The sequence below is a fragment of the Loxodonta africana genome, chromosome 7, assembly GCF_030014295.1.
Source record: "Loxodonta africana isolate mLoxAfr1 chromosome 7, mLoxAfr1.hap2, whole genome shotgun sequence".
Lineage (NCBI taxonomy): Eukaryota > Metazoa > Chordata > Mammalia > Proboscidea > Elephantidae > Loxodonta > Loxodonta africana.
Window position 1 is genome coordinate 2,557,551 of NC_087348.1, and position 21,476 is coordinate 2,579,026.

General features: G+C 61.8%; 2 protein-coding genes across 8 annotated transcripts in view; one reads left to right on the top strand and one right to left on the bottom strand.

Moving 5' to 3' along the window:
* The first annotated feature begins 33 nt into the window (after window positions 1-33).
* TSSC4 (tumor suppressing subtransferable candidate 4) lies at window positions 34-5,466 on the top strand. 7 transcript variants are annotated; one of them, XM_023541561.2, is made up of 3 exons: window positions 34-2,382; window positions 3,031-3,999; window positions 4,144-5,466. In XM_023541561.2, exon 3 carries the CDS (start codon window positions 4,167-4,169, stop codon window positions 5,136-5,138), a length of 972 nt encoding a protein of 323 aa, XP_023397329.1. In that variant the 5' UTR covers window positions 34-2,382; window positions 3,031-3,999; window positions 4,144-4,166; the 3' UTR covers window positions 5,139-5,466. The 7 variants fall into 7 exon arrangements, with proteins under 7 accessions (XP_023397329.1, XP_010599977.1, XP_010599978.1 ...); XM_010601675.3 differs by having other exon boundaries at window positions 3,774-3,999; XM_010601676.3 differs by having other exon boundaries at window positions 3,842-3,999.
* An 887-nt stretch (window positions 5,467-6,353) lies between these two features.
* The window catches only part of TRPM5 (transient receptor potential cation channel subfamily M member 5), a 28,273-nt gene continuing 13,150 nt past the window's right edge, over window positions 6,354-21,476 (bottom strand). Inside the window, exons 5-24 of the mRNA XM_064288940.1 lie at window positions 18,754-18,818; window positions 18,435-18,626; window positions 18,081-18,183; window positions 16,305-16,423; window positions 14,868-15,218; window positions 14,514-14,654; window positions 14,249-14,372; window positions 13,877-14,022; window positions 13,374-13,486; window positions 13,064-13,156; window positions 12,698-12,959; window positions 11,902-12,020; window positions 11,582-11,714; window positions 11,328-11,502; window positions 9,385-9,538; window positions 8,753-8,934; window positions 7,913-8,045; window positions 7,193-7,265; window positions 6,777-6,843; window positions 6,354-6,460 (exon numbers count right to left, since the gene is read on the bottom strand). Of these exons, the coding sequence (XP_064145010.1) occupies window positions 6,354-6,460; window positions 6,777-6,843; window positions 7,193-7,265; window positions 7,913-8,045; window positions 8,753-8,934; window positions 9,385-9,538; window positions 11,328-11,502; window positions 11,582-11,714; window positions 11,902-12,020; window positions 12,698-12,959; window positions 13,064-13,156; window positions 13,374-13,486; window positions 13,877-14,022; window positions 14,249-14,372; window positions 14,514-14,654; window positions 14,868-15,218; window positions 16,305-16,423; window positions 18,081-18,183; window positions 18,435-18,626; window positions 18,754-18,818 (2,852 nt within the window). The remainder of the gene's footprint in view (window positions 6,461-6,776; window positions 6,844-7,192; window positions 7,266-7,912; window positions 8,046-8,752; window positions 8,935-9,384; window positions 9,539-11,327; window positions 11,503-11,581; window positions 11,715-11,901; window positions 12,021-12,697; window positions 12,960-13,063; window positions 13,157-13,373; window positions 13,487-13,876; window positions 14,023-14,248; window positions 14,373-14,513; window positions 14,655-14,867; window positions 15,219-16,304; window positions 16,424-18,080; window positions 18,184-18,434; window positions 18,627-18,753; window positions 18,819-21,476) is intronic.

Genomic DNA, 21,476 nt, shown 5'->3' on the forward strand with positions numbered 1-21,476 from the left:
GCCGTAGCCCCTCCTTCCTTGCACCGAGCCTGGGCAGAGTGCCCCGAGTGGGGGCAGCGGGGAGATGTGGCGGAGGATGTGTGCCCCACTCCTGCGGGGCACCCTCCTCACCATTTCTGACGCCGCCCAGGCCTTGGGTTTCCGCCCATCCTGTGAGTGCCTCAGCTGTGGCCATGCCAGGCCCACTGTCTGGCTGGGCTATGAAGGGTTTGGTGGACACCAGGACTGCTGGTTCTTCCCCTTCCTTCCTTCCTTCCTTCCCGCCCATTTGGGTGCTTGTAAACCTTTGTTGGAGGAGCCAGTGGCTAGGGCAGGTCTGGTTTGGGAAGGGCTCAGCAGCCAATGGGGGAACCCAGCGAAGTGGCCCACCAGGGTGCGCTGGGACCCACCTGGATCTCTACCCTTAGTCCAAGCTCTTCTAGTCGGTGAGCATTATCCAGACCCACCTGGCTAGCCACCGCCCATCCCGGCACGGAGAGCTTTGGGATGGGACTTCTCCTCGGACAGGCTGCTTTGTCAGGGATGCTGGGCAACACACCTGGAGTTAGGGTGGCACCCACCTGCGCACACGCTAAACTAACCCCTTGTGACAGCCCAGCAGTCTCCTTGGACTGGCTCTGGAACTCAACCCCAGCCCTGCACGGGGAGGTTAAAGGGTCTCAGAGGGCCTGCACCTTGCACACCTGGGCTGTAGGGTTCAGGTACAGGAAGGTCCATGGAGTCCATCCTCTGTGCTTCTGCTGTGCTGTGGGGCCCACAGGTACATCCGCCCAAGGCTGCAGCGCAGGGGCCTGGAGCCTGCCTTCTGCATGGCAGTGACCCACAGTGGGTTCCTGGTGAGGCTGGGGGTGGGGGGAGGTGGAGTGTTACGAGGTGACCCGAGGTTTACTGGAGACCAGGGGCTGAGGTAGGGGCCCAGCTTCCCCTCTTTGTGCTTCTGGGCTGGGCAGCTCCTTGAGCCCTTGGTTTCCCAGCAGAGGCACCTCAAGAATGTGGGACAGGTGCCCCCATAGAGAAGGGGCAAAAGCACCGCCCACCTACAAGCCTGGGGGCCGAGGGAGAAGTGGCTGAGCTAGAGAACCTGGGACCTCGTCCTCCCTTACCAGGCAGGGAGGCGTGACCTGCCTTAGGCCAGTGAGAAGGACTAGGCTGTCAGCTCCCAAGCCTGCTGCTGCCCTCTGGTGCCTGCTCTTGGAGCACATACTTTCCCCGGGGCCCACCAGTCCTGGCTGACTTGGAAGTGGAGGGAGCGAAGCACTCGGTTCCCCTCCTCTCCTTGCCCAGCCCTCCCAGGCCTCATGGGCTCCGGCTCCCAGTGGGTCAGTGGCACCCAGGGCCCCTGGATGGGCGCTGACCCTGGAAGGATGTAGTCAGGGCAGAGGCAGCCTTGGCTTCCCCACCCAGGGGTGCTCCCTCCAAGCCTCCTCCTAAGCCACACCTCTCCACGACCACAGCAGTGGCCTCGGGAGACGGGGGGGCCACCATTAGTGCCTCCCCATCTCAGGTACGGCGCACACAATGGTTAGGGCACACGGGGAGGGAACAGCTGTGTCCTTGTCCCTGGGGAAACACCCTAGAGGTAAATCACAGCCCTGTCCCTGGGCAGGGCCCAGGAAGGTCCCCAGGGAGCAGGTACGAAGTGTTGCCATGGGGACTAGGGGAGAGGCTGGCGCGCCTGCAGCCCCCACGTGCGCGGAGCCCCGTTTCCAAGATGCCCCCTCAGCCCTCATAGGTCGAGACCCTGGTCTTGACCTGGGGCTGCGTGACTGCGGGGGCCCGCCTGGAGAATCTGGGGACTCCGGTGGGGCGGGGTGGGGCCGCTGGCTGGGACGCTGCAGGGGCGCCTTGGTCGGCACTGACCGACAGATGGAGGGAAAGGCGACGCATTGCTTCCGGCCGGGGCCGGAAGTGCCCGGGGAGTGGCTATGTGTCCTTGGAGCGCCAGAACCCGCTTCCGGCCTGAGGCCGCCGCAGTCCTCGGGGGTGCCGGCAGGTGGCGCTGGGCCCCGGGAACCCAGCACTGGCCGCTGGCTTTCAAGCATTCTGGGAGCTGCATCCGGCTGCCTCCCTCCCTTTTCTCCTTAGCCATTTCCGGTTTTTTTTTTTTTTTTTTTTTCAAATAAGCCCTGGGGCCTCCGGGCTATCTTAAGCCAGCCCCTAGTGCAGGGGAGTGGCGATCTGGCTGAGACACAGGCCCGCACAGGCCTACATGTCCCGGCAGGCCTCGGGAGCAGGGACCCAGTGCCTCGTGGGAGTTGTAGTTCTCTGCATGCAGAGGCGGCGGCCCCTGGCCGGCGGAGGACTCGGTTTCCCAGAGGGCCGAGCGCGGCGTCCCGGCAGGCGGCGCGACCAAGATGGAGGCATCCGGGCAACGGTGAGCTGGTAGGTTTGGGGTCGGGGAGGCCTTCGGGTGGCCGCTAGCCGCAGCCTGCATCCCGGTACCCAGCCCGACGTCTCGGTTTCCCCCGTCTTTTCGTGGCCTGGCCCTCGGGACCCCGAGCCTTCTGAGGCCTGGACCCGGGGCCCATCCCCCCGGCCCTGGCACGCGAGGATCTTTGATTGGTTCCCCGCCGCCGAGAGCTTGTTGAGTGTCAGGCACAGGGCGAGGCGCTGGGCGCGTAGAGCGGTGTAAGGCCAGGCTCTGCCTTCAAGGCGGAGACAGACAAGCAGGAAGGAACCGATGCTCCCGGTCCCTGGGACCTGGTCTGCGCTGATCCGGGCCTGGGACACCCCCGCGCCTCAGCTCAGCCGGGACCCAGCTCTGCCCTCCGCTGAGCCCCTGAAGGAACCCGAGGCCTTGAGTCCAAGAAGCGACTCCCGGGCCTCCTAGTTCCCTATCGTGGGGCCCGGTCACTGTGTCCCCCACGCACCCGCTGCGTGCCCCACGGAACAGGCTGCTTAGTGACTTAAGGTGGTGCAGGGTAGAGTGCGAATTCGGAAAGCAACAGGTTCGTTGGAATTCTAGCTTCGACTTGGGCAAATTATATCCACTCTGGCCCTGCTAGCTCTAAAACCCTCTCTCTCCTGAAGTCGTCCCTTCCCAGAGGAGCCCCGCCGCACAGAAATCGCGTCTCGCTTGCGTCTGACCCCATGGAGAGCACGCAGAGCCGCCCCTGTCTGTCGGTCCCCCTCCTCAGCGGGTGCACAAACCACGGCTTACCCTGCGCCAGGGAAGCTTGGTGGAGAGAAGCTGCTGGTAGCTGCCTGCGGGCGGTGCTGAAGGGTGAGACTGGGCCGTCCTCAGCCTGGGAACCAGCCCCAGGGCTCCCAGTCACACCCAACAAGGGTTGCTGCCTGTAACATTTCTCTGATGCACTTGAAAGGTTGCGGAGGGGCGGAGTGTTACAGGAGAAATGCCCATTGGAGGTGGCTGCTGGTCTGCTGAAGGCTTGCCTCTACCCAGCAAAGCTACTTGAGATCATGAACACACCAGTTCCCTGAGAGCCAGATCCTTAGGATGCCTGGGACAACACCCATAAACAGGAGCCAGGAGGGCATGCCAGCCTCTGTGGAGTAGTTTCCACATGCCAGGTGCTGTGTTAGGCAGCTCACAGACAAGAGCAGCATAGACGGAGCAGAGGCTGCTCTGGGTCCTGGGGTTCAGATCCTGGCTGGGCTGCTGACTGGTGAAGTCCCCAAGCAGGCCACCTGTGGCTCGGGGTCGCAGTCTGCAGCCAGGAGTTAGGACTGACTTCAGGGGACATGGGGATTGAGTGTGCTAAGGTGTTGTGGGCACCTGCTCCAGGTGTGTGAACCAAAACACCCCTCCCTAGGAACTGGGCGCCATTCCACACCTTCTTCTCCGGACTGATGGGTGAATCTCTCCTCAACCCTCACCCAGCTACAGCTGAGCAGCTGGCCAAACAGGGCTGTGTGGGGAGAGGCATCTGCTGCGGAGACGACCACGCCTCTGCTGAGAGGACCTGCACCAGGGCTCTACCTGCCTGGCCACCCAACCAGTTCGCCAGTGTCAGCCACAGGCACCAGGAAACAAGGGAGGTGAGAGAAGGTTCTCTGAGGGTGGGGTGGGCCCCATCCCTTTCTGTGGAGGCCACAGCCTTTCTGCTGACCCCATCTCCTGCAGGGCTGTGCTGGAGGAAATGGCTCCGAGCACTGACCTTGTCCTTGTGCTGTTTGGTCTAGGTGTGGTGTGGCCCTCAGGACAGATGGCTGAGGCAGGGGTGGGTGAGGCCGAAGGCAAGGCGGAGAAGGGGACAGAGTTGGACACCATGCCTTCTGACACGGTCTCCCTCAGCGACTCCGACTCGGACCTCAGTCTGCCTGGCAGTGCTGAGGTGGAAGCACTGTCCCCAGAGGGCCTGCATGGCGAGGCCGAGGGGGATTCAGGCCCCGATGAGCCCCCCTCGCCCCCAGCGGGCCTGCCCAGAGCCGCTGTCCAGCCTTTCCACCTAAAAGGCATGAGCTCCACCTTCACCCAGCGCAGCCATGACATCTTTGACTGTCTGGAGGGGGTGGCCCACACTGGCAGGGGTGACAGTGGGAGCTTCAAGCGGCCCCTGGCACCCCCAGGCCAGTCTCCAATGGAGGGCCCAGGCAGAGGTGACAGTGGGAGCTTCATGCGGTCCCTGGCACCCCCAGGCCAACCTCCAATGGAAGACCCGGGCAGGGCCATTCAGAGCCCTGGCCCTCCAAGGGTGCCTTCCGTCCCTGATTACGTGACCCACCCTGAGCGTTGGACCAAGTACAGCCTGGAGGATGTGGCTGAGGGCAGTGAGCAGAGTAACCGAGCCACAGCCCTGGCCTTCCTGGGCTCCCGGAACCTGGCTGAGTCCCTTGACTATGCACCGTCCTTCAACCAGGACCCCTCCAGCTGTGGGGAGGGAAGGATCATTTTCTCCAAACCAGGCCGAGCCGGAGAAGCCAGGCCTGAGAGGAACCGGGTCCTGAGAAAGGCGGGAGTGCCAAGTGCAGCTGAGGACACTGTGAAGCTGGCCCATTTGGCTGTGAGCCCAGAGACTGAGGAGAGCAGCCCCTGGGGGGGCCTGCAGGAGGTAGGGAGGCCTGGGGGAGCCCCCATGCTGGTGGAGACTGTTGGCTTCCATGGCAGCAGGAAGCGGAGGAGAGACCACTTCCGGAACAAAGACAGCAGTCCCGAGGGCCCAGGGGCCGAGGTCTGAGGAGAAACTGCTCTCCAGGGCCTGGCCTTCCAAGCTACTGACCACAGAGTGGCAGACAGGGCACTGCCCAGGCCGGGGCAGCCAGCCAGCCCAACCCCAAGGCCAACCCACCTGGTGCCTGGTCCTTGGAGGGAAATTGCTGCTCGGGCAGCTCCCTGGGTCAGGGTGGTGGAGGGGTGGAATGGACAGCCCTTGGAAGGAAGCCTGGTGGGCACGGCCTGGAGGGGGCACCAGCAGCCCCTGCTGGGCCCTGGGTTTTGAGGCCCCCTTCCCTGGGGAGCCCTGCTGTGACTGCCCCATGGAGGACAGTAAAGATTTTGGGCGTTCATCCAGGCTCTGTGTGTCTGTCTGTCCCCTGAGAACTCTGTCGAATGGCACACTGTCCCACTTGGGCCTGTACACAGATGGGTCATGGCAGGGTCTCCTCACACATATCAGCCAGGACAGGGTGTTGGTGGGCTTGGCCATTCCGCACCTCTTGTGTGCACAGGGAGGGCTGACGGGACTGCACAGGCCGCTTCTGTGACGGTGGAGACTTAGCCCTGCCTCTGCTGGCTCCTACCCCTGTGCTTAAGGTCCCCAGGGAAGGCAGACCGACCTGGCTGGGAGGATACCTGCCTCTACCCTAGGCGCTGTTCTCCCTTGAGTGGTCTAAATGCTCCAGCCCCAACTCCCCACCCCTTGAGCCAGTTTAATCTGGACCAGCCAGCACTTTGGGCACTTTGAGGGGGAGTGTGAGGTGTGGGCGGATCAGGGCCGGCCGGGTAGCACCCAGCAGCCGTCTAGACTCGGGACTTGACTAGACTCGACTCGTGCGCGCTTACTGCAAGCTGCAGAGGGTGCATGGGGTGGGAGCTGGGAGCTGGGGCACGCGAAAGCTGGCCAACTGACTCCTGAGGACACTCGGGTCCCAAAGGAAAGAAATGACAGCCAGCAGCGTGTCAAACACTCTCTTTCAGGGAGCACAAAGGCGGGGTGGGGGTGGAGGTCCGAGCGCTGCCTGCAGCAGTGTGTCCATTCCACAAAGCTGACTTTCCAGAAGAGGTGGCCATCTGAAGAGACCCAGAGAACTGCTTGCCACTGGGTGCTCCACCACATGGAGAGGTGGCTGTCTTCCAACTCTGGGCCACACCCCGCCTCTCCTACTGGATCTGGACGGAAAGGGCCAGATGGGCCTCCAGAGGAGGTGGGCCACAGGCAGACAGGGCAGATGACTCAGGTGTCAGGGGGCGGCTGCCCAGCCTCAGGGTCCTCCCTGCTGCCAGGGCCTCCTCGGTGCTCGGCAGGGGGCTGCAGACTCCCGCTGCCGCAGTTCTGAGAGCCTGGCAGGGGAGGAAAGCCCCTCAGCAGCTGGGACAGCCTCAGGAAGGTGTGAGGGGGCCTGCCCAGAGGCCCAGGGTGGACGCAGGTGGCCCCACACAGACCAGCTGCCTAGGGGAAGGCTGGGTAGCCAGAAGAGCCTGTCCAGACCATGTCCAGGGCTTTCCCAACAGAGGGGCAGCCTACAAGGGCTGTGCCAGGCAGTACCTCAGGGGTCTGAGGGAGCTAAGCCCCTCAGCCTGGCTGGGTCTGAGGCCTTGTTGGAGGACTGTGGCCTCTACCCTCCAGACACCCACCCACTTACCCAGCCTCACTTACTCCAGAGGCTGTGGCCCTGGGCCAGAGTGTCAGCCACAGCAGACAGGAGCACTGTGTAGTAGTTGATCTGTAAGAGAAACAGGCATCCAGGGAGCCCAGAACTCACACGGCAGGAGGGACCTGCCAGGGCGCCTGCTGCCCTTGAGCCCACTCTTTGCAAGTGGCTGCAACCCAAGGACCAAGGTGCAGAGGGCCAGGCTCCAGGCTGGCTGGGCAGAGGGCACAGGGATGGTGTCTCCTGGGGTGCAGTCCCTGCTAAGTGGATGGGAGTGCCCAACTCGACGCCCTGAGGAAGGCCTCTCCGCATCCCAGCCACAGGGGCACATGGTGTGGAAAGGTCCCCACACATGGGTGCCACATGGCCTCATGCACACATGCCCATCTGGTAAGAAAGGGACCTGTGGTCGCCAGCTTACCTGTGACTCTAAGCCCTTGATGTGCTTCTCCTGCTCGTGCAGCCCACCCAGACACTTGGCCACCAAGTCCACCCTGTGGCAGAGCAGATGACCAGGGCAGGTATGACACCAGTGCTCCCCTGGGCAGCCCACCTCCCTGCCCACACTGACCCCTCAGGGTCCCTGCTCACAGAGCCTCTCCAGGGTCTGGGGGGTTGCGGCCCTCTCACTTACTTTGCCCCTTTTCCTGACCTGCAGCTGGCAGTTCCCGAACTCTGGGGAGTATGAGGGGGTGGGCGCCGAAGGAGGAACTGGGCACCTGGACTCTGGGGAGCATGAGAGGGGCCCTCCCTGCCCTTGGGGACAGCAGGGGGTAAAAGCAGGATGGTTCCAGCACACAGGAACTGAGAGCCCCTGAACTGGGACTGGGGACAGGCGTGGAGGAGGGCCTCACAGAGAAGGACAGAGTGGCCGAGTCCCCGCGGAGACCCTGCAGTAGGAAGAACGCTATGCTTATTGGCCAGCATCCCTGTCAACAGGGGCAGGCAGGTGCCAGCAGAGTCCAGGCCTAGGGTTAGGAGACCCTGCCTCTCTCTATGCCTCAGCTTCCCGAACCTTATCGTCTGGCCCAGAGACCACACCAGCTTGAATGCAGGCGGCCACCTACAATAAGAACGGCAGGTCCTGGCAGAGATTGTAGGCTACCCTACAGGCCCCCTGCGCCGCTGCCTCACTCCCCACCTGTGGGCGGTTTTCCGCAGGACCTCCGAGGTGCTGTCCTTTCTCTTCTTCTCCAGGCTGCTCAGGAAGTTCTCCTTCTGGACCGCCTCCCACGTGACGATTTTCTGGTCCAGGGGGTCCGGCAGGTCTCTCTCTGGGGGGCGGGGCAGCAGCTGGTCAACCAGAGCCAAGCGCCCCTCAGGGCAGATCCTGGGCCTGGCCTTGGAGGGGGACCCACGGGCAAGCACAGAAATACCCCCGACCCCCTTCAAGTGGGGTCGGTCCCCGCCTGGCAAGTCACTCTGCAGACAGGCCTACGAGCGGGGCAGGGGACAGGTGCAGAGAGAGCTTACCCTGTCCCTCGGGCCTGGGCAGGGGCCGCTTGCAACATGACCACACGCCCAGCCACAAGACCCCCCTCGGCCCCCAGGCCTTGCCCAGCCTCGGGCGCTCCGCCCCCGCCAGGCCCCGCCCAACGTGGGAGCCCCATCCTACAAGCGGAACGCCCTCCCCCTAGTTCCGCGGTGCCTTTGGCCCGGTCCCCCAGGCCCCGGCCCAGCTCAGCCCTCACCGGCCCCACCGCCGCCCAGGGTGTTTCGCCCCTTCCCCACCAGGCCCCGCCCCCGGAGCACCGCCCCCACTCAGGCCCCGCCCCTCTTATCAGCCGCATCTTCGCCCAGGGTGCCCCGTCCTCATCCAGGCACCTACCCTGGATCCCGGCCCGCGCTCTTGCCAGGCCCCGCCCTCGCCCAGGCCCCGCTCCATCCCGCTCTCCGGGCCCCGCCCCTGGGTTGCAGCCCCTGTCCGGCCCCGCCCCCGACCAGGCCCCGCCCCACCCCGCTCTCCGGGCCCCGCCCTCACCCAGGCGCCGCCCCTCTCGCTCCGCCCCCTTGCGGAAGGCCTTTTTGAGCAGCAGACTCAGGTGGCTGAGGACGATGAAGGGCGGTGCCAGCGCGGGGCGCTCGTGGTACTCCACGATCAGGCTGTAGCGCTGCGACTTCCAGAACGTGTCGGCATTGCCCTGCACCACCTGGAACGTGTAGCTGCGAGGGCGTGAGCAGGCTGGTGGGGAGGCGTCCCCTGCTGCAGCCCGCCGGCACTCCTTTGGGGAACGGAGCCCCCCATTGTCTTAGATCCACCCATCTCTCCCTGTGGCGGGGTGTCTGAAGTGGGGTTCACTCCTGGGTCCCCGCTGTTATATCCTGGGCCACCTGGGTCCCCGGCACGTCACCGAGCCCTGCGCTCCCTTCGTCTGCACCACCTCATATATGCCCCCCAGCGCCTGGCATGGGGGGTTACCCCTTCAGCTGCCTGGACCAGACACGAGGGCCCGCGGACCCAAGTCCGCCCTGCCCTGGGCGGAGCCAGAGCAGTCGGGAGTCAGAAGCCGGATGGGGAGGGGTCCCTGGGCAGGGAGGGCCTCAGGACAACTGCACTGGGAGGTGCAGAGAGAGGGCCAAGGGGGCCGGGGCCGGGGAGCCGGGAGCGGGCACCTGAACATGGCGATGAGTAAGTTCATGAGCAGCACGTTGGTGACCAGCAGGAAGGTGACCAGCAGCAGGATGACCAGCCAGTTGGCGTAGAGGTTGGGGCAGGAGGGCGAGTCTTCCAGCATCAGGGGGTGGGTGGAGCAGTTCACGCGACCTCCTGAAACAGAGGCACGGTGGGGCCGGGCCAAGAGGGCAGCGACCAGGGCGCCCTCTGGAGCAGCCAGGGCAACAGCCCTTCAGCAGAGGGCCTCGCCCTAGGGTCGAGATCTCCACGGGGAGGCAGGTGCTGGTTGGGGTGACCGTCCGCCCTGCTCTGCTGAAGCTGTTCTCATTCTTTCCCATTGTGGGAAAGCCACCTCCCCACCTCTGGGTCTGTGTCTCCTGTTCTTCCTCTGTGCACCCCCAGCCCCTGCCTCCGTGCGTGTGCGCATGTTGGGTGCACCTGGAGAGGCCTGTTTCCCCGTGTCCCTGCCTTTCACCTGAGTGCCACCGGCCATATTTGAGTTGTTGAGTGTGCCCATGGCAGTTCCCGCCACGATCCGTCCTGTGCCCTCCCCTTCTGCATCCATTAGTCTGCCCCAGGCTGAAGCATGGCCCTGCACTCTCAATCCCTGAACCCAAGGAGTGGCCGGGAAGGGCCCGGGGAGCCGAGATTGTGAAGCCTTAAATCTTAACAAGAGTCCGGAGGTAATGAGACCCCACTACCTCCCTCCCTCGTGATTCCAAAAGGTACCACCCAACCGGGGGCTGGGGCATGGGAATTAGATTGTCTCTGGGGACCCAGGAACATGGGGCTTTCTTCAGGGCATCCCAGCTCTGGGGCTCCAGCGGTCACTGGGCCAGGGGCCCTCGGGCAGTGGGGGAGCTGCCCGAGCCTGAGAGCCTGGCTCCTGGGCTTCAGTTTCCCTCTTGGGTCGGGATAGGTTGTGAATTACTCTCTGCCCAACAAAGGGATGGCCTCATCTCCAGCTGGACATGTGTGTTCGGGGAGGAAGAGAGCCCTGAAGGCCAGCCAAGGCTTCTGAGCAGATGGGGAAACAGACGCAGAGAGGGGAAGAGGAGTGCTCAAGGAGGAAATGAAGATGAGGCCCAGGGAATCCAGCACCCTGTCCTTCCTGTGACTGCTGAGACCACCTGGTGCTTTAGAAACCCTTCTGAGGCAGCCCAAGGGCCTTGGGGATCCTTCCAGAAGTCCATGTGCCCACCACCATCGCAGGTGGTGTATGTAGGACCAGCAGGGCCCTACTGGGGGCCACTCCACCAAAAGCCCTTCCTGCCCTGGCTGGAGGGGCCACCTTGCCAGCTCCTGCCCCTAGGGGCCTAAGTGTATGGCAGGGCTGGGGGAGGGGGCAGCATGGAGTGAGCCGGGAAGGCCACGGTTGTGCTAAGCAAATACAGAGAGCTGTGGGGGTGTGGTGGAGAAAATGGGGGAGCAGACCGCACTAGGGCGATTTCCCTGACGGCGCAGCTCACCCCCGGCCTACGCACACCCTGATGCTCTTGACAAATATTAATTGAGGGCCTGGGGCGCTGACCCTGCCTTACTAGCTGCCCCTCCACCCTGCCCCTGCACTGTCTCTGCAGTGGCAGCAACGCCTCATGCCTGCCCCTGCCCTGTGGCCCCGCCCCTGCCTCACCTAGGCCCCAGGCCTGCAGTACCCCCAGGACTGCCCCCAGGCCGGACCCCTGGGCCCTCACACAGGCCCGCAGCCGCTGGACGCCTTTCCTGGGGTGCTGGCTCTTCTCTTCATCCTACCCAAACCCAGCCACCTGCGGGGTCTTGCATAGGCGCCCATCCCCTGCCCGGTCCTGCCAGCACGTTTTCCCCTCCTGGGAAAGTTCCCGGAGCCTCCAGCTGCTCAAACCCAAGCCAAGGGGCCATGAGGCCCGCAGACCTGACACACCCCGCCCCACCGGTCCTGGCCCCGCCCCTCCTCCGTCCACACCGTCGATCTCGTCCAGAGGAATCTGCCCAAAGATCTGCAGGTAGGGCCGGTAGAGCACTCGCCGGAAGATCCACTCCAGGCGGCCGTCGTGCGGGTGCAGCAGGGCCTGCGTGGTCACGCCGTAGGCCACGAGCCACACGCTCAGGAAGAAGAGGAAGAAGAAGACGTCCTTCATCTCGGGGCGGGAGAAGCGCGTTAGCGGGGCAGGGGTGGATGGATGGGTTGGGGCGGGGGCGCGGAGCTGCAGGGCTCACCATGCGCTCCACGATGATGATCTTGGGGCCCAGCTGCTTGTGGACGGCGAAGATGTGAATAAGCCGCAGTGTGAACACCATGAAGTCGATGGCCAGCACTGCGCGGCCGGCCTCGAACACCGAGGGCAGCACCCTAGAGAGGACGAAAGCTGCGCTGCCAGGCAGCCCCGAGGGCACGGCTGGCCAAGGGACCAGCCGGAGCAAAGCCCGATTCCCGAGGCCCAAGTGGCCTCATGTGGAAGGTGGCCTGACTCCAGGCCTGTGGACGGCATGCCCAGCCCCCTGCAGCTGCTCCTGCAAGGCCTCTGGGCCACACAGACCTGCAGGTGACGCCGATGACAAACAGGAAGATGGCCACCATGTCACACTTGTTCCAGTTGTCCTCCACATACAGTGTGAATTTCTTCACCAGGTACATGTCCTCATCCGTGAAGAAGCCCTGGTGGAGGGCCAGACAGTCCTCTTACTGCTGCCTGGGCTTCCACCTCTGGCTGAGGACAGTCCTGCCCAGACCAGGCTGGGATCATCAGGGATCAGGGCTCAGCCTTTGACCAGGGATCAAAGCTCAATCTGACTAGGATCCAAGATCAGTTAGAAATAAGCTCAGGGCTAAGTCTGGGATAAGGGCTAAAGTCAATCTGGTCATGGGCTCATGGAACTCTGGGACGAGGGTCCAGGATCAGTCTACAGTCTCCGTCTATGATCAAGATCAGGGCTCAGTGTGGAGTTGTGATTAAGGCTCAGTTTACAGCTGGGATCAGGGCTCAGTCTGGAGTTGTGATCAAGACAGTTTACAGCTGGGATCAGGGGTCAGTCTGGAGTAGTGATTACGGCTCAGTTTACAGCTGGGATCAGGGCTCAGTCTAGAGTTAGGATCAGGGTTCAGTACAGAGTTAGGATCAGGGCTTAGTCTGGAGTTGGGATCAGGGCTCAGTCTGGAGCTGGAATCGTTGCTCAGTTTAGATTTGAGATCAGGGCTCAGTCTAGAGTTAGGATCAGGGATCAATCCATGCCCAGGGAGAAGGCTCAGGTATCAGGAAGGACAGGAACCCCTCATGCTGCTTGTTCTGCAGCTGAGGGGCTTTGGCCTGAGCAGAGGCCCAGACTCAGACTGACCTGCCGGATCTCCTCCAGCACCAGTGTAAAGACCCAGAAGTAGAGAGTGACCTCGGGCCCCGAGGGCCCCTGGGGCGGCGGCTGGAAGTCCACCAGCAGGACGTAGGTGAACAGGAAAAGAAAGGCGAAGTACATGACCACGTTTCCCAGGAACACGGTCACGGGCGCGCCCCAGAACTTCCGCCAGCGAGTGAGCAGGAAGGTGGCCTGTGGCCCGCGGTGGCCGCACAGACCCCTGTGTGCTTCCTCCAGCTGACCCACCCTGTGGCACAGAGGAGGCCTCGGCAGTGAGAACTGGACCAGTGCCCCACGGAGCCCTCAGCCCGGTGCCCACCTGCAGACCCCTTGCCCGCCACGGCTGGGTACCTGCTGCTGGGATTGCTGAGCAGGCTTCTCTCTGTGTCCAGGCTATCCAGCTCCTGCAGGGCTTCCGGGCCTGCCCTCAGTGGGGCCTCCTCACTGTGGGGTAGGGATGTTCAGACAGTGGAGGCTCCCAGAGGCACCCTGATAGCCCTGTGTACCCACCAGCAAGGAGCCTGCCGGCCGCACCGAGAAGAATAAGGCCAGGCCCTGGCCGCGCGTGAAGGCTGTGCTGAGAGGGCCACGGGGATGCCAGGCGGGGGCACGCGAGACACCTGCCTGCACCTGAGGAGCCCAGGGCAGCCCCTTGGTGTACCTGAAGCTGATGAGTGTGGTGTAGAGGAGGGCAGGGCAGACAAAGGCACCCAGGAGACGCAGGATGGGTGTGCCCGTGGCCATGTCCCCCCACCAGATCCGTGTCAGGAAGGCCTGCAAGACAGGTGGCTGCTGGCCCACCTCCACACCACACCGCCCAAGCCAAGATGCCCGTCCGCTATACCCCACTGCTGTCCACCTGCCCTTGGGGGGGCCTGGTAGCAAGATGTTCCTAAGGAGCTAAGCATACCAGGAGGGCTTGGTACTGGGGTGAGCCTGGGGGTGAGGGGAGGGCAGTGCTCAGGGGCAGTGGGGGCCAAGCTGAGAATGTCCACTGAGACCCCAGGTGGGGCAAGGGCCAGGTGTACCCAGGGAGGAAGCCCCAGCACTGACGGGACTGCACGGCTGGGATGGCCATGGTGGTGAGGGGTGGGGACTACAGAAGGGAAGAGTGCCTGGGGGAGTCCACCCACTCACCTACCTGCTGCCCGGCTGCCCACTCACCTGCACGCCGTCGTGGGCAAAGAAGACCTTGGCATCGGCCTCAGTGGCCAAGTGCAGACAGGTGGTCTTGCCCCAGCTGTGGTTCCGCCGCACAAGCAGGGCGAAGGCACGGTCCTCACTGTTGCTGTAGCACTCGGAGAAGAGCTCTGCTGGGCCAGGGGACCGTGGGGCGTGGTGCCGAGGCTGGGCCAGACCCACCCTGCCTGCCCCCACCCCGCCTGCTTCCACTTCGAGGGCCCTGCCCTGACCCTTGCCCCTCTCTGCCTTTGTTTCCCTGCAGCTAGCCCTTGACAGCACCTCAGCGGGTTTACTGAAGAGGCTCCGCTCAGGATCGGGAACAGGCAGCGACCCCTTCGTCCCCTCCCCACTCACCCAGGGCCAGCTGCTCGTACTTGGCCTCCCGCATGGTTCTGGCCACCTCAGTCTCTGTCTCCAGGTGCGACATCTCTTTGAGGATCTTGCAGGCGGCCAGCGCGGTGGCCACACCCTCCTGGCCCTGTGAGATTGAGTCTGAGGCAGGCACCCCTCCCTGGCACCCCCCGGCCCCTCCCCAGGAACCCGTGGGAAGCGTTCCCCTAGGGGAGCCTGAGGCTGGGGGAAGGTCTTGCCCAGGGCGGTGGGCCGTGGCCACGCTCACCATGGCCCAGAAGTAGGTGGCCATCTCGTGGCGGTTTAGCAGCACTGCCCACAGGAACAGGTCTCGCCAAGGGTCCTCGCTCTTCTGGGTCAGGTCCAGCGGCCACTTCTGCCCCATGGGTCGTTTGGCTGAACCTTTCTCCTGGAGGATGCGGACATCAGCCTCCGTGCCTGGGCCCCTGCCTGGACCCTGGCCCTCACTGTCAGTCCTGGCCCCCTTACCGCCTGTCCCCAACTCCCACCCTCCCACTGCTGGTCCCCGGCCCCGCCCCCTCATCCGGCCCCGCCCCTCACCCCGGCCCCGCCCCTCACCGCCCGCCCCGGCCCCGCCCCCCGCCCCGGCCCCGCCCCTCACCCCCTGCCCCCGGGCCCCCGGGCGGCCGTCCTGGTACAGGCCTCGGCCGGCATCGTGCAGGAAGTCCTTGAGCAGGCGGGAGACCTCGTGCAGGGAGAAGGCGGGTGGTGCGGAGGGCGGCTCGCGGGCCTGCTGGGCGCCCAGGCCGGCCAGCGTCAGGCGGCCCTCCTCCTGTTTGCGCTGCAGCAGGTCGAAGAGCAGGCTCTTGGGGGGCACGGCGCGGTAGAGCTGCTGCAGCCGGCCATACGTCAGGAAGTTGGGCACGTCGGCGCCGTTGTCCACGAAGAGGCGCACGAACTCGGGCTTGTCGTTCACCAGCGCGTCCATCAGCACCTCCTCCAGGTCGTGGGGCTGGGTGGGGCAGCAGGCGTGAGGGGTGGGGGTGGAGCAAGGACGTGGGGGCGGAGCAAGGACGTGGGGCGGAGCAAAGATGTGGGGGTGGAGCAAGGATGCGGGGGCGGAGCAAAGACGTGGGGGTGGAGCAAGGACGTGGGGGCGGAGCAAAGAGGTGAGGGGTGGGGCAAGGATGTGGGGGTGGGGCAAGGATGCGGGGGTGGAGCAAGGATGCAGGGGTGGAGCAAGAATGTGGAGGTGGAGCAAGGATGTGGGGGTGGAGCAAGGATGTGGGGGTGGAGCAAGGATGCGGGGGTGGAGCAAAGATGTGGGGGTGGAGCAAGGATGCAGGGGCGGAGCAAAGACGTGGGGGCGGAGCAAAGACGTGGGGTGGAGCAAGGATGCAGGGGCAGAGCAAAGATGTGGGGGTGGAGCAAGGATGCAGGGGCGGAGCAAAGACGGGGTGGAACAAGGATGCAGGGGCGGAGCAAAGATGTGGGGGTGGAGCAAGGATGTGGCGGTGGAGCAAGGATGTGGGGGTGGAGCAAAGATGGGGGGTGGAACAAGGATGCGGGGGCGGAGCAAAGACATGGGGGTGGAACAAGGATGCGGGGGCGGAGCAAAGACGGGGTGGAACAAGGATGCAGGGGCGGAGCAAAGACGTGGGGGGTGGAACAAGGATGCAGGGGCAGAGCAAAGACATGGGGGGTGGGGCAAGAATGTGGGGGTGGAGCAAAGATGTGAGGGGGCGGGGCAAGGACGCGGCAAGGGGCGGGAGGACAGTTCAGGCCCCCAGCTCCGTCCCCGGGAGGGCAGGGAAGGCAGGAACGAGGCTACTGGCCACCTTGGGCTTCAGCTCACTGGCTCAAGGCACCTGGCCAGCACCGGCCCAGACGACAGCACTGAGGACCCCAGCCCACCCTCCAGGACACCGCCTGCTCCAGGCCGCCACACTTCGTGGGCCAGAAACGGAGGCTCAGGATACAGCTGGCAGGAGGGGCAGAGGCACACACAGCCCAGGTGGACAGGGGCTCTTGGTCAGTTGGTGGGGGGCCCACAGAGCCCAGCTGGTTGGGGTCAAGGGTGGGGAGAGGGGATGGGCACCTTCCATTCCACATCCCCATTGAAGATCTCACTCTTCGCGACGTCCACGCAGTCCCAGGCCACTGCCAGCTTGAGTTCGTCCAGGTAGTTCTGGGCCTGCTGGCTGTGGCTCTTGCAGGCTGCAGGTGAAACCGGTGGGAGGGTGCGAGGGTGGGTACAGGCCCCCCCGAAGGCGGGTCTTCTAGACGTAGGGACACGGGCCTTTGCTCGGGGTCTGGGAGGACAGTTTGCAGCCCCCGAATAATGTGAGAGGCACAGGCTTGGTCAGGAGTGTCCCCCAAAGTCCTGGAGTGAGCACTGGTGGAAAGGCCACCTAGATCTCCTGCTGGGATAGGCTGAGCAGAGTGGAGCCGGAGCTGGGGACCTGTCTCACTCCCTAGCGAGGGGCGCCCTCCCCAAGCCTCTTCCAGCCTCCCAGGGACCTCAGCAGTAGCAGGAGGAAGGTGGAGGTCTCGGCTAACACCGTGGGCTTCCAGGCCCCTCCCTGGCACTGGTGGTCCGAGACCCCTTCCAACATGGGGAGGGTGGTTTTGCTGTCTCTTGGCCTGGAAAGTCCACTCTCGGGCAAGACCACTGCAGTGCGCAGGGCTGGGCGCTGCCTGATGAGACCTGCCATCACCCCAAGGCCCCGGTGTTTCAGCCTCACAGGGCCAGTGTATGCAACTGCCCGGGTATCATGGTGCCCTTCTCACAAGGATGCTGGGGGGGCCAATGCGACTCATGTGACCACGGGATACAGGGCTTCCTTGGCCTCAACCCCTCTTTTTTTGTTGTCTGGGGCGTAGTCATGAAACCCAGAGCCAGCTGCCCACAGTCCAGACACCTGATGGCTCGACGGAGGGGCCTCCCCTGGCACAGTGTGCCCCTGGCCACCAGCGCTGCCCCTTCCCTGCCTCGGGCCTGTGTCTGCTGCCAGTGGTCAGCCCCCAGCCATGCATTTGTCTCTAATCAAAAGCACAAAGCATCACAGCCTGAGGGGCCATCAGCAGGTGAATGGATAGATGAAATGTGGTCCACCCATACAACGGGGCATCATGAGGCCAGAAAAAGGAATAAGGCCTGACACACACTTGCCATGGCATGGATGAACTTTGAACACACGATGCTGAGTGAAATAAGCCAGTCACAAAGAGCCCACCTAACGTGTAATCGCATTCTCACGAAACGTCCAGAACAGGCAAATCCATAGAGACAGCAAGTGGATTAGTGGTTGCCTAGGGCATGGGAACCCTGGTAGCACAGTGGCTAAGAGTTTGGCTGCTAACCAAAAGGTCGGCAGTTCCGATCTACCAGGTGCTCCTTGGAAACCCTGTGGGGCAGTTCTACTCTGTCCTGTAGGGTTGCTATGAGTTGGAATCCACCCGACGGGGTTTGTTTTTTTTTCAGGGCTTGGGGTGTCAGGGGGGAAATGGGGAGTGACTGCTGGTGGGTCTAGGGTTTCTTTTTGGGGTGATGACAATGTTCTGGAAGTAGATAGTGGTGACAGTTACACAATTCTGTGAATGAACTAAAAGCACTGAAATGTACACTACACACACACACACACACACACACACAGTGTGGCCCTCCCGGATGGCTGTCTCAGGGGGGTGTCAGGCGCTGGCCCAGGCACAGGCCATCTGGGAGTCAGGACCCCAGGAATGAGCAGGACATGGGAAGTGGCTCTGGTGCTCCCCTGCACCCCCTCCCCACTGAGAAGTGGTGGGCCCCCCGAGGTGCCATATGGGCATTCGGCGGGAGAGCCCCATGCAATCCTTGGCTGCCCTGCCACCTCACCTTTCACCAGCGCCTTCAAGATGACCGTGTCCAGCTCTTCGGAGCCCTCCTGCTCAAAGTTGTACACTGTGAGCAGGTGTGGGTGTGCAGTGATGGTCTGCAGCTGGAGGACAAGCGAAGACTTGAGGGGGGACACAGGCCACGGGACTGGACAACCACAGGCCCGAGGGGCTTGTGGCCAAGGCCCCCATTCTGTGAGGGCCTGAAGCAAGAGCTCGCACACCAGGGCTGCACAGCCAGGGGGCCAGGCTGCACGAGGGGCTGTCTTGTGGGGATGGGAAGGCAGAGGACGGTACCCACAGGGCCAGCCCCAGCCCGGGAGAAGGAATGGGGGTCAGCATCGGCTGTGCATACCAGCCTGGTCCAGTGCACGATGTCCTCCCAGGAGAAGTGCTCGCTGGGGAACTTCTCTTTAAACTGCTTCTCAGCCACCTGGGGCACCAGGAGGTGGGGCTGGTTCATGAGCGCAGCAAGGACATCGGCGATGCCCCCAGAACCCGCCAGGATCAGCCACGGGGCTGCCTGTGCCAAGGCCCTGGAGATCCTCTTTGGGAAGGGGACACAGGAGGGGAGAGCAGATCCCACAATCAGCCCCGCGTGCCATCCTGTGCCCACCTGCCTGATGCGCCCTCCATCCCTCCTCCCCAGACCCCTACCTTGCTCCCACCCCTACCTCCAGCGTGCTGGGGTCGCCGTTGACCAGCAGACAAAGGACCGGAATCTCGATGCTGCTGGTGCCTACAGACGGAGTGTTCATGATGTGAGGTCCCTCCAGATGCTCAGGGGTGGGCAGATTGGGGAGCATTCAGGAGAGGAGGTAAAGAGGACCCTGGGGGCCCGTCAGGAGGAGACCACCAGGCCTCAGAGTGTCTACTAGCCATGTTTGCTGGGGAAACACTGGGCCCCAGGCTGCACATCAGCAGCTGTTTATTATAAGCCCCGGCTCCTGGGGACCGAGGATCCCGATGCTGTTTGCATGCCCTGAGTACAGGAACTTTGTGGCCAGAGCTGCCACAGAACTATTTAGGTATACATTAACTCAAGTAGAAAGAAAACGCAGTTTCTCAGGAGCGCTGGCCATGTTTCAAGTGTCTAGCATCTCCCACACTGAACAGGGCAAACAGAACACCTCCACCATCACAGAACGTTCTGCTGGGTAGCATCAGTGGGGACCCACTGAGGCAAACCAAAGAGGTAAGTGGGCATTTGGGGGGTTTCTGCCCTGGTGGCCCAGTGGTTAAGAGCTATGGCTGCTAACCAAAAGATCTGCAGTTTGGATCTATCAGCCGCTCCTTGGAAACCCTGTGGAGGAGTTCCACTCTGTACTGTAGGGTCACAATGAGTCGGAATTGACTCAACAGCAATGGGCTTGGCTTTTTTTGCCCAAACATAGGAGTTCCTGGGTGGTGCAAATGATAAAGCGCTCAGCTGCTAACCAAAGGTTAGAGGTTCGAGTTGCCTCGGAAGCACCTCAGAAGAAAGTAAGTCCTGGGGATCTGCTTCAGAAAAATCAGCGACCGAAAACTCTACGGAGGAGGCGGGGCCAAGATGGCAGAGTAGGCAGATGCTTCCTGTGGTCCTCTTACAATAAAAAAAAGACCCCCCAAAAACAAGTGATTCGATCACATATGACAATCTAGGAGCCCTGAACATCAAAGACAAAGTTGAGGAATCAGACTGCGTGGCAGGGGGAGGGAGAGATTGTTCAGAAGCAGCAAGGAGTTGCAGACCTGGCCTGCTTGGTACCAGCACCCTGCACAAGCGGTGAGGCTGTGTTTTCCACATGGGAAGAGACCGAGCGGTGGAGAGTCAGCTCAAACCTCCAGAACAAGTGAGAAACAGTAATCAGTTGGCAAAATATAAGTACAAGAGTCTAACCTACCACACAGGTCAAAAAACAAAAAAACCTCCTTTTGGGAAATACCTGTCTCCTATTTACCTGCTCCCTCCCTGCTTTGCTCCAGGTCCTGTCCAGCTCCAGAGATTGCTGTACTCCCTGGGCTGGAATTAGGACCTGTTGCATATCCTGAGCCATTCTCCCAGCTTTGAAGAGGGAACAAATTAACAAACAGGAAAAAATAACCTGCCAGCTCCCCTAAGCTGGGAACTTTGCCTGCTCCCCTAAGCCAGGAACTCAGGGCAGTCACAGCCCCTTTGCCTAGGCACAGGCATAAGGAGTCCACTGATTTTGAATGCCTCTCACCCCTGCATAGACCTGTGTGGGCCCATTTCAACAGCATAGGCCCTCATTAGCACAATATAATGGTATATACCTGAAGCCTATTTTAATCTGTATCTGCTATAAGGAGGAGTGGCAGATTCATGACATCTGACACCACCCCACCCATTAAGCAGGGCCCTCACCTACCCACGTCAGGGGCCTGAGGACTGGTGGCTCTACCCACTCTACGAAGCCACCTGCGACAGGGGTCCAAGAATAAGTGGTGACCCCCAGTCCTTACAGCCAACAGCATTGGGCACCCATAGTCCAGCTGGAAAACCCACCTACCTACGTGCTCCAGGGAACAGGAACATGTCTTCCACTCAGACACTAAGGGGCAGAAGTCAGCTGCCTGCCTTGATCAGTGCATGGCCCCCGACTGCAGCCAGATACCTGTGCCTACTCCAATCACCCCTGCCCATCTAGAACTATAGGTGAGAGCCTGAACCATACACTCATGGACCGATGACCTGGACACCTGAGCTGAATCCACACAAGAAAAGTAAATGGACTCTTGGGCTCACATACCTAGTAACAGCTCTAGCCACCTGGAGACAGGACATGACAGCTTCAAGGCACAAATAATCAAACTAGCTCACACAACCAGCCTATTGGGGCATATCAAAACAAAAGAAGCTAGGACGCAGTAAACAAATAAAATAAATAAATATAATAACTTATTGATGGCTCAGAGACAACAGTCAATATCAAGTCACATAAAGTGGCAGACCATGATGGCGTCAGCAAGCCACCAAAATAAAGAATCTAAAAATCTTCCAGAGGAAGATAAATTCTTGGAATTACCAGAGTAGAATTCAAAAGACTAATATACAGAGCTCGTCAAGAAATCAGGGTGGAGATCAGGCAAAATGCAGAACAAGCCAAGGAACACACAGATAAAGCAATAGAAGAACTTAAGGAGGTTATTCAAGAGTATGACAAATTTAACACACAGATAAAGCAATAGAAGAACTTAAGGAGGTTATTCAAGAGTATGACAAATTTAACAGGCTGCAAGAATCCACAGAGAGACAGTGAACAGAAACCCAAAACATTAACAATAAAATTTCAGAATTAGACAACTCAATAGAAAGTCATAGGAGCAGAATTGAGGCAATGGAAGTCAGAATTAGTGAGATTGAAGATAAAGCACTTGACACCAACTTATTTGAGGA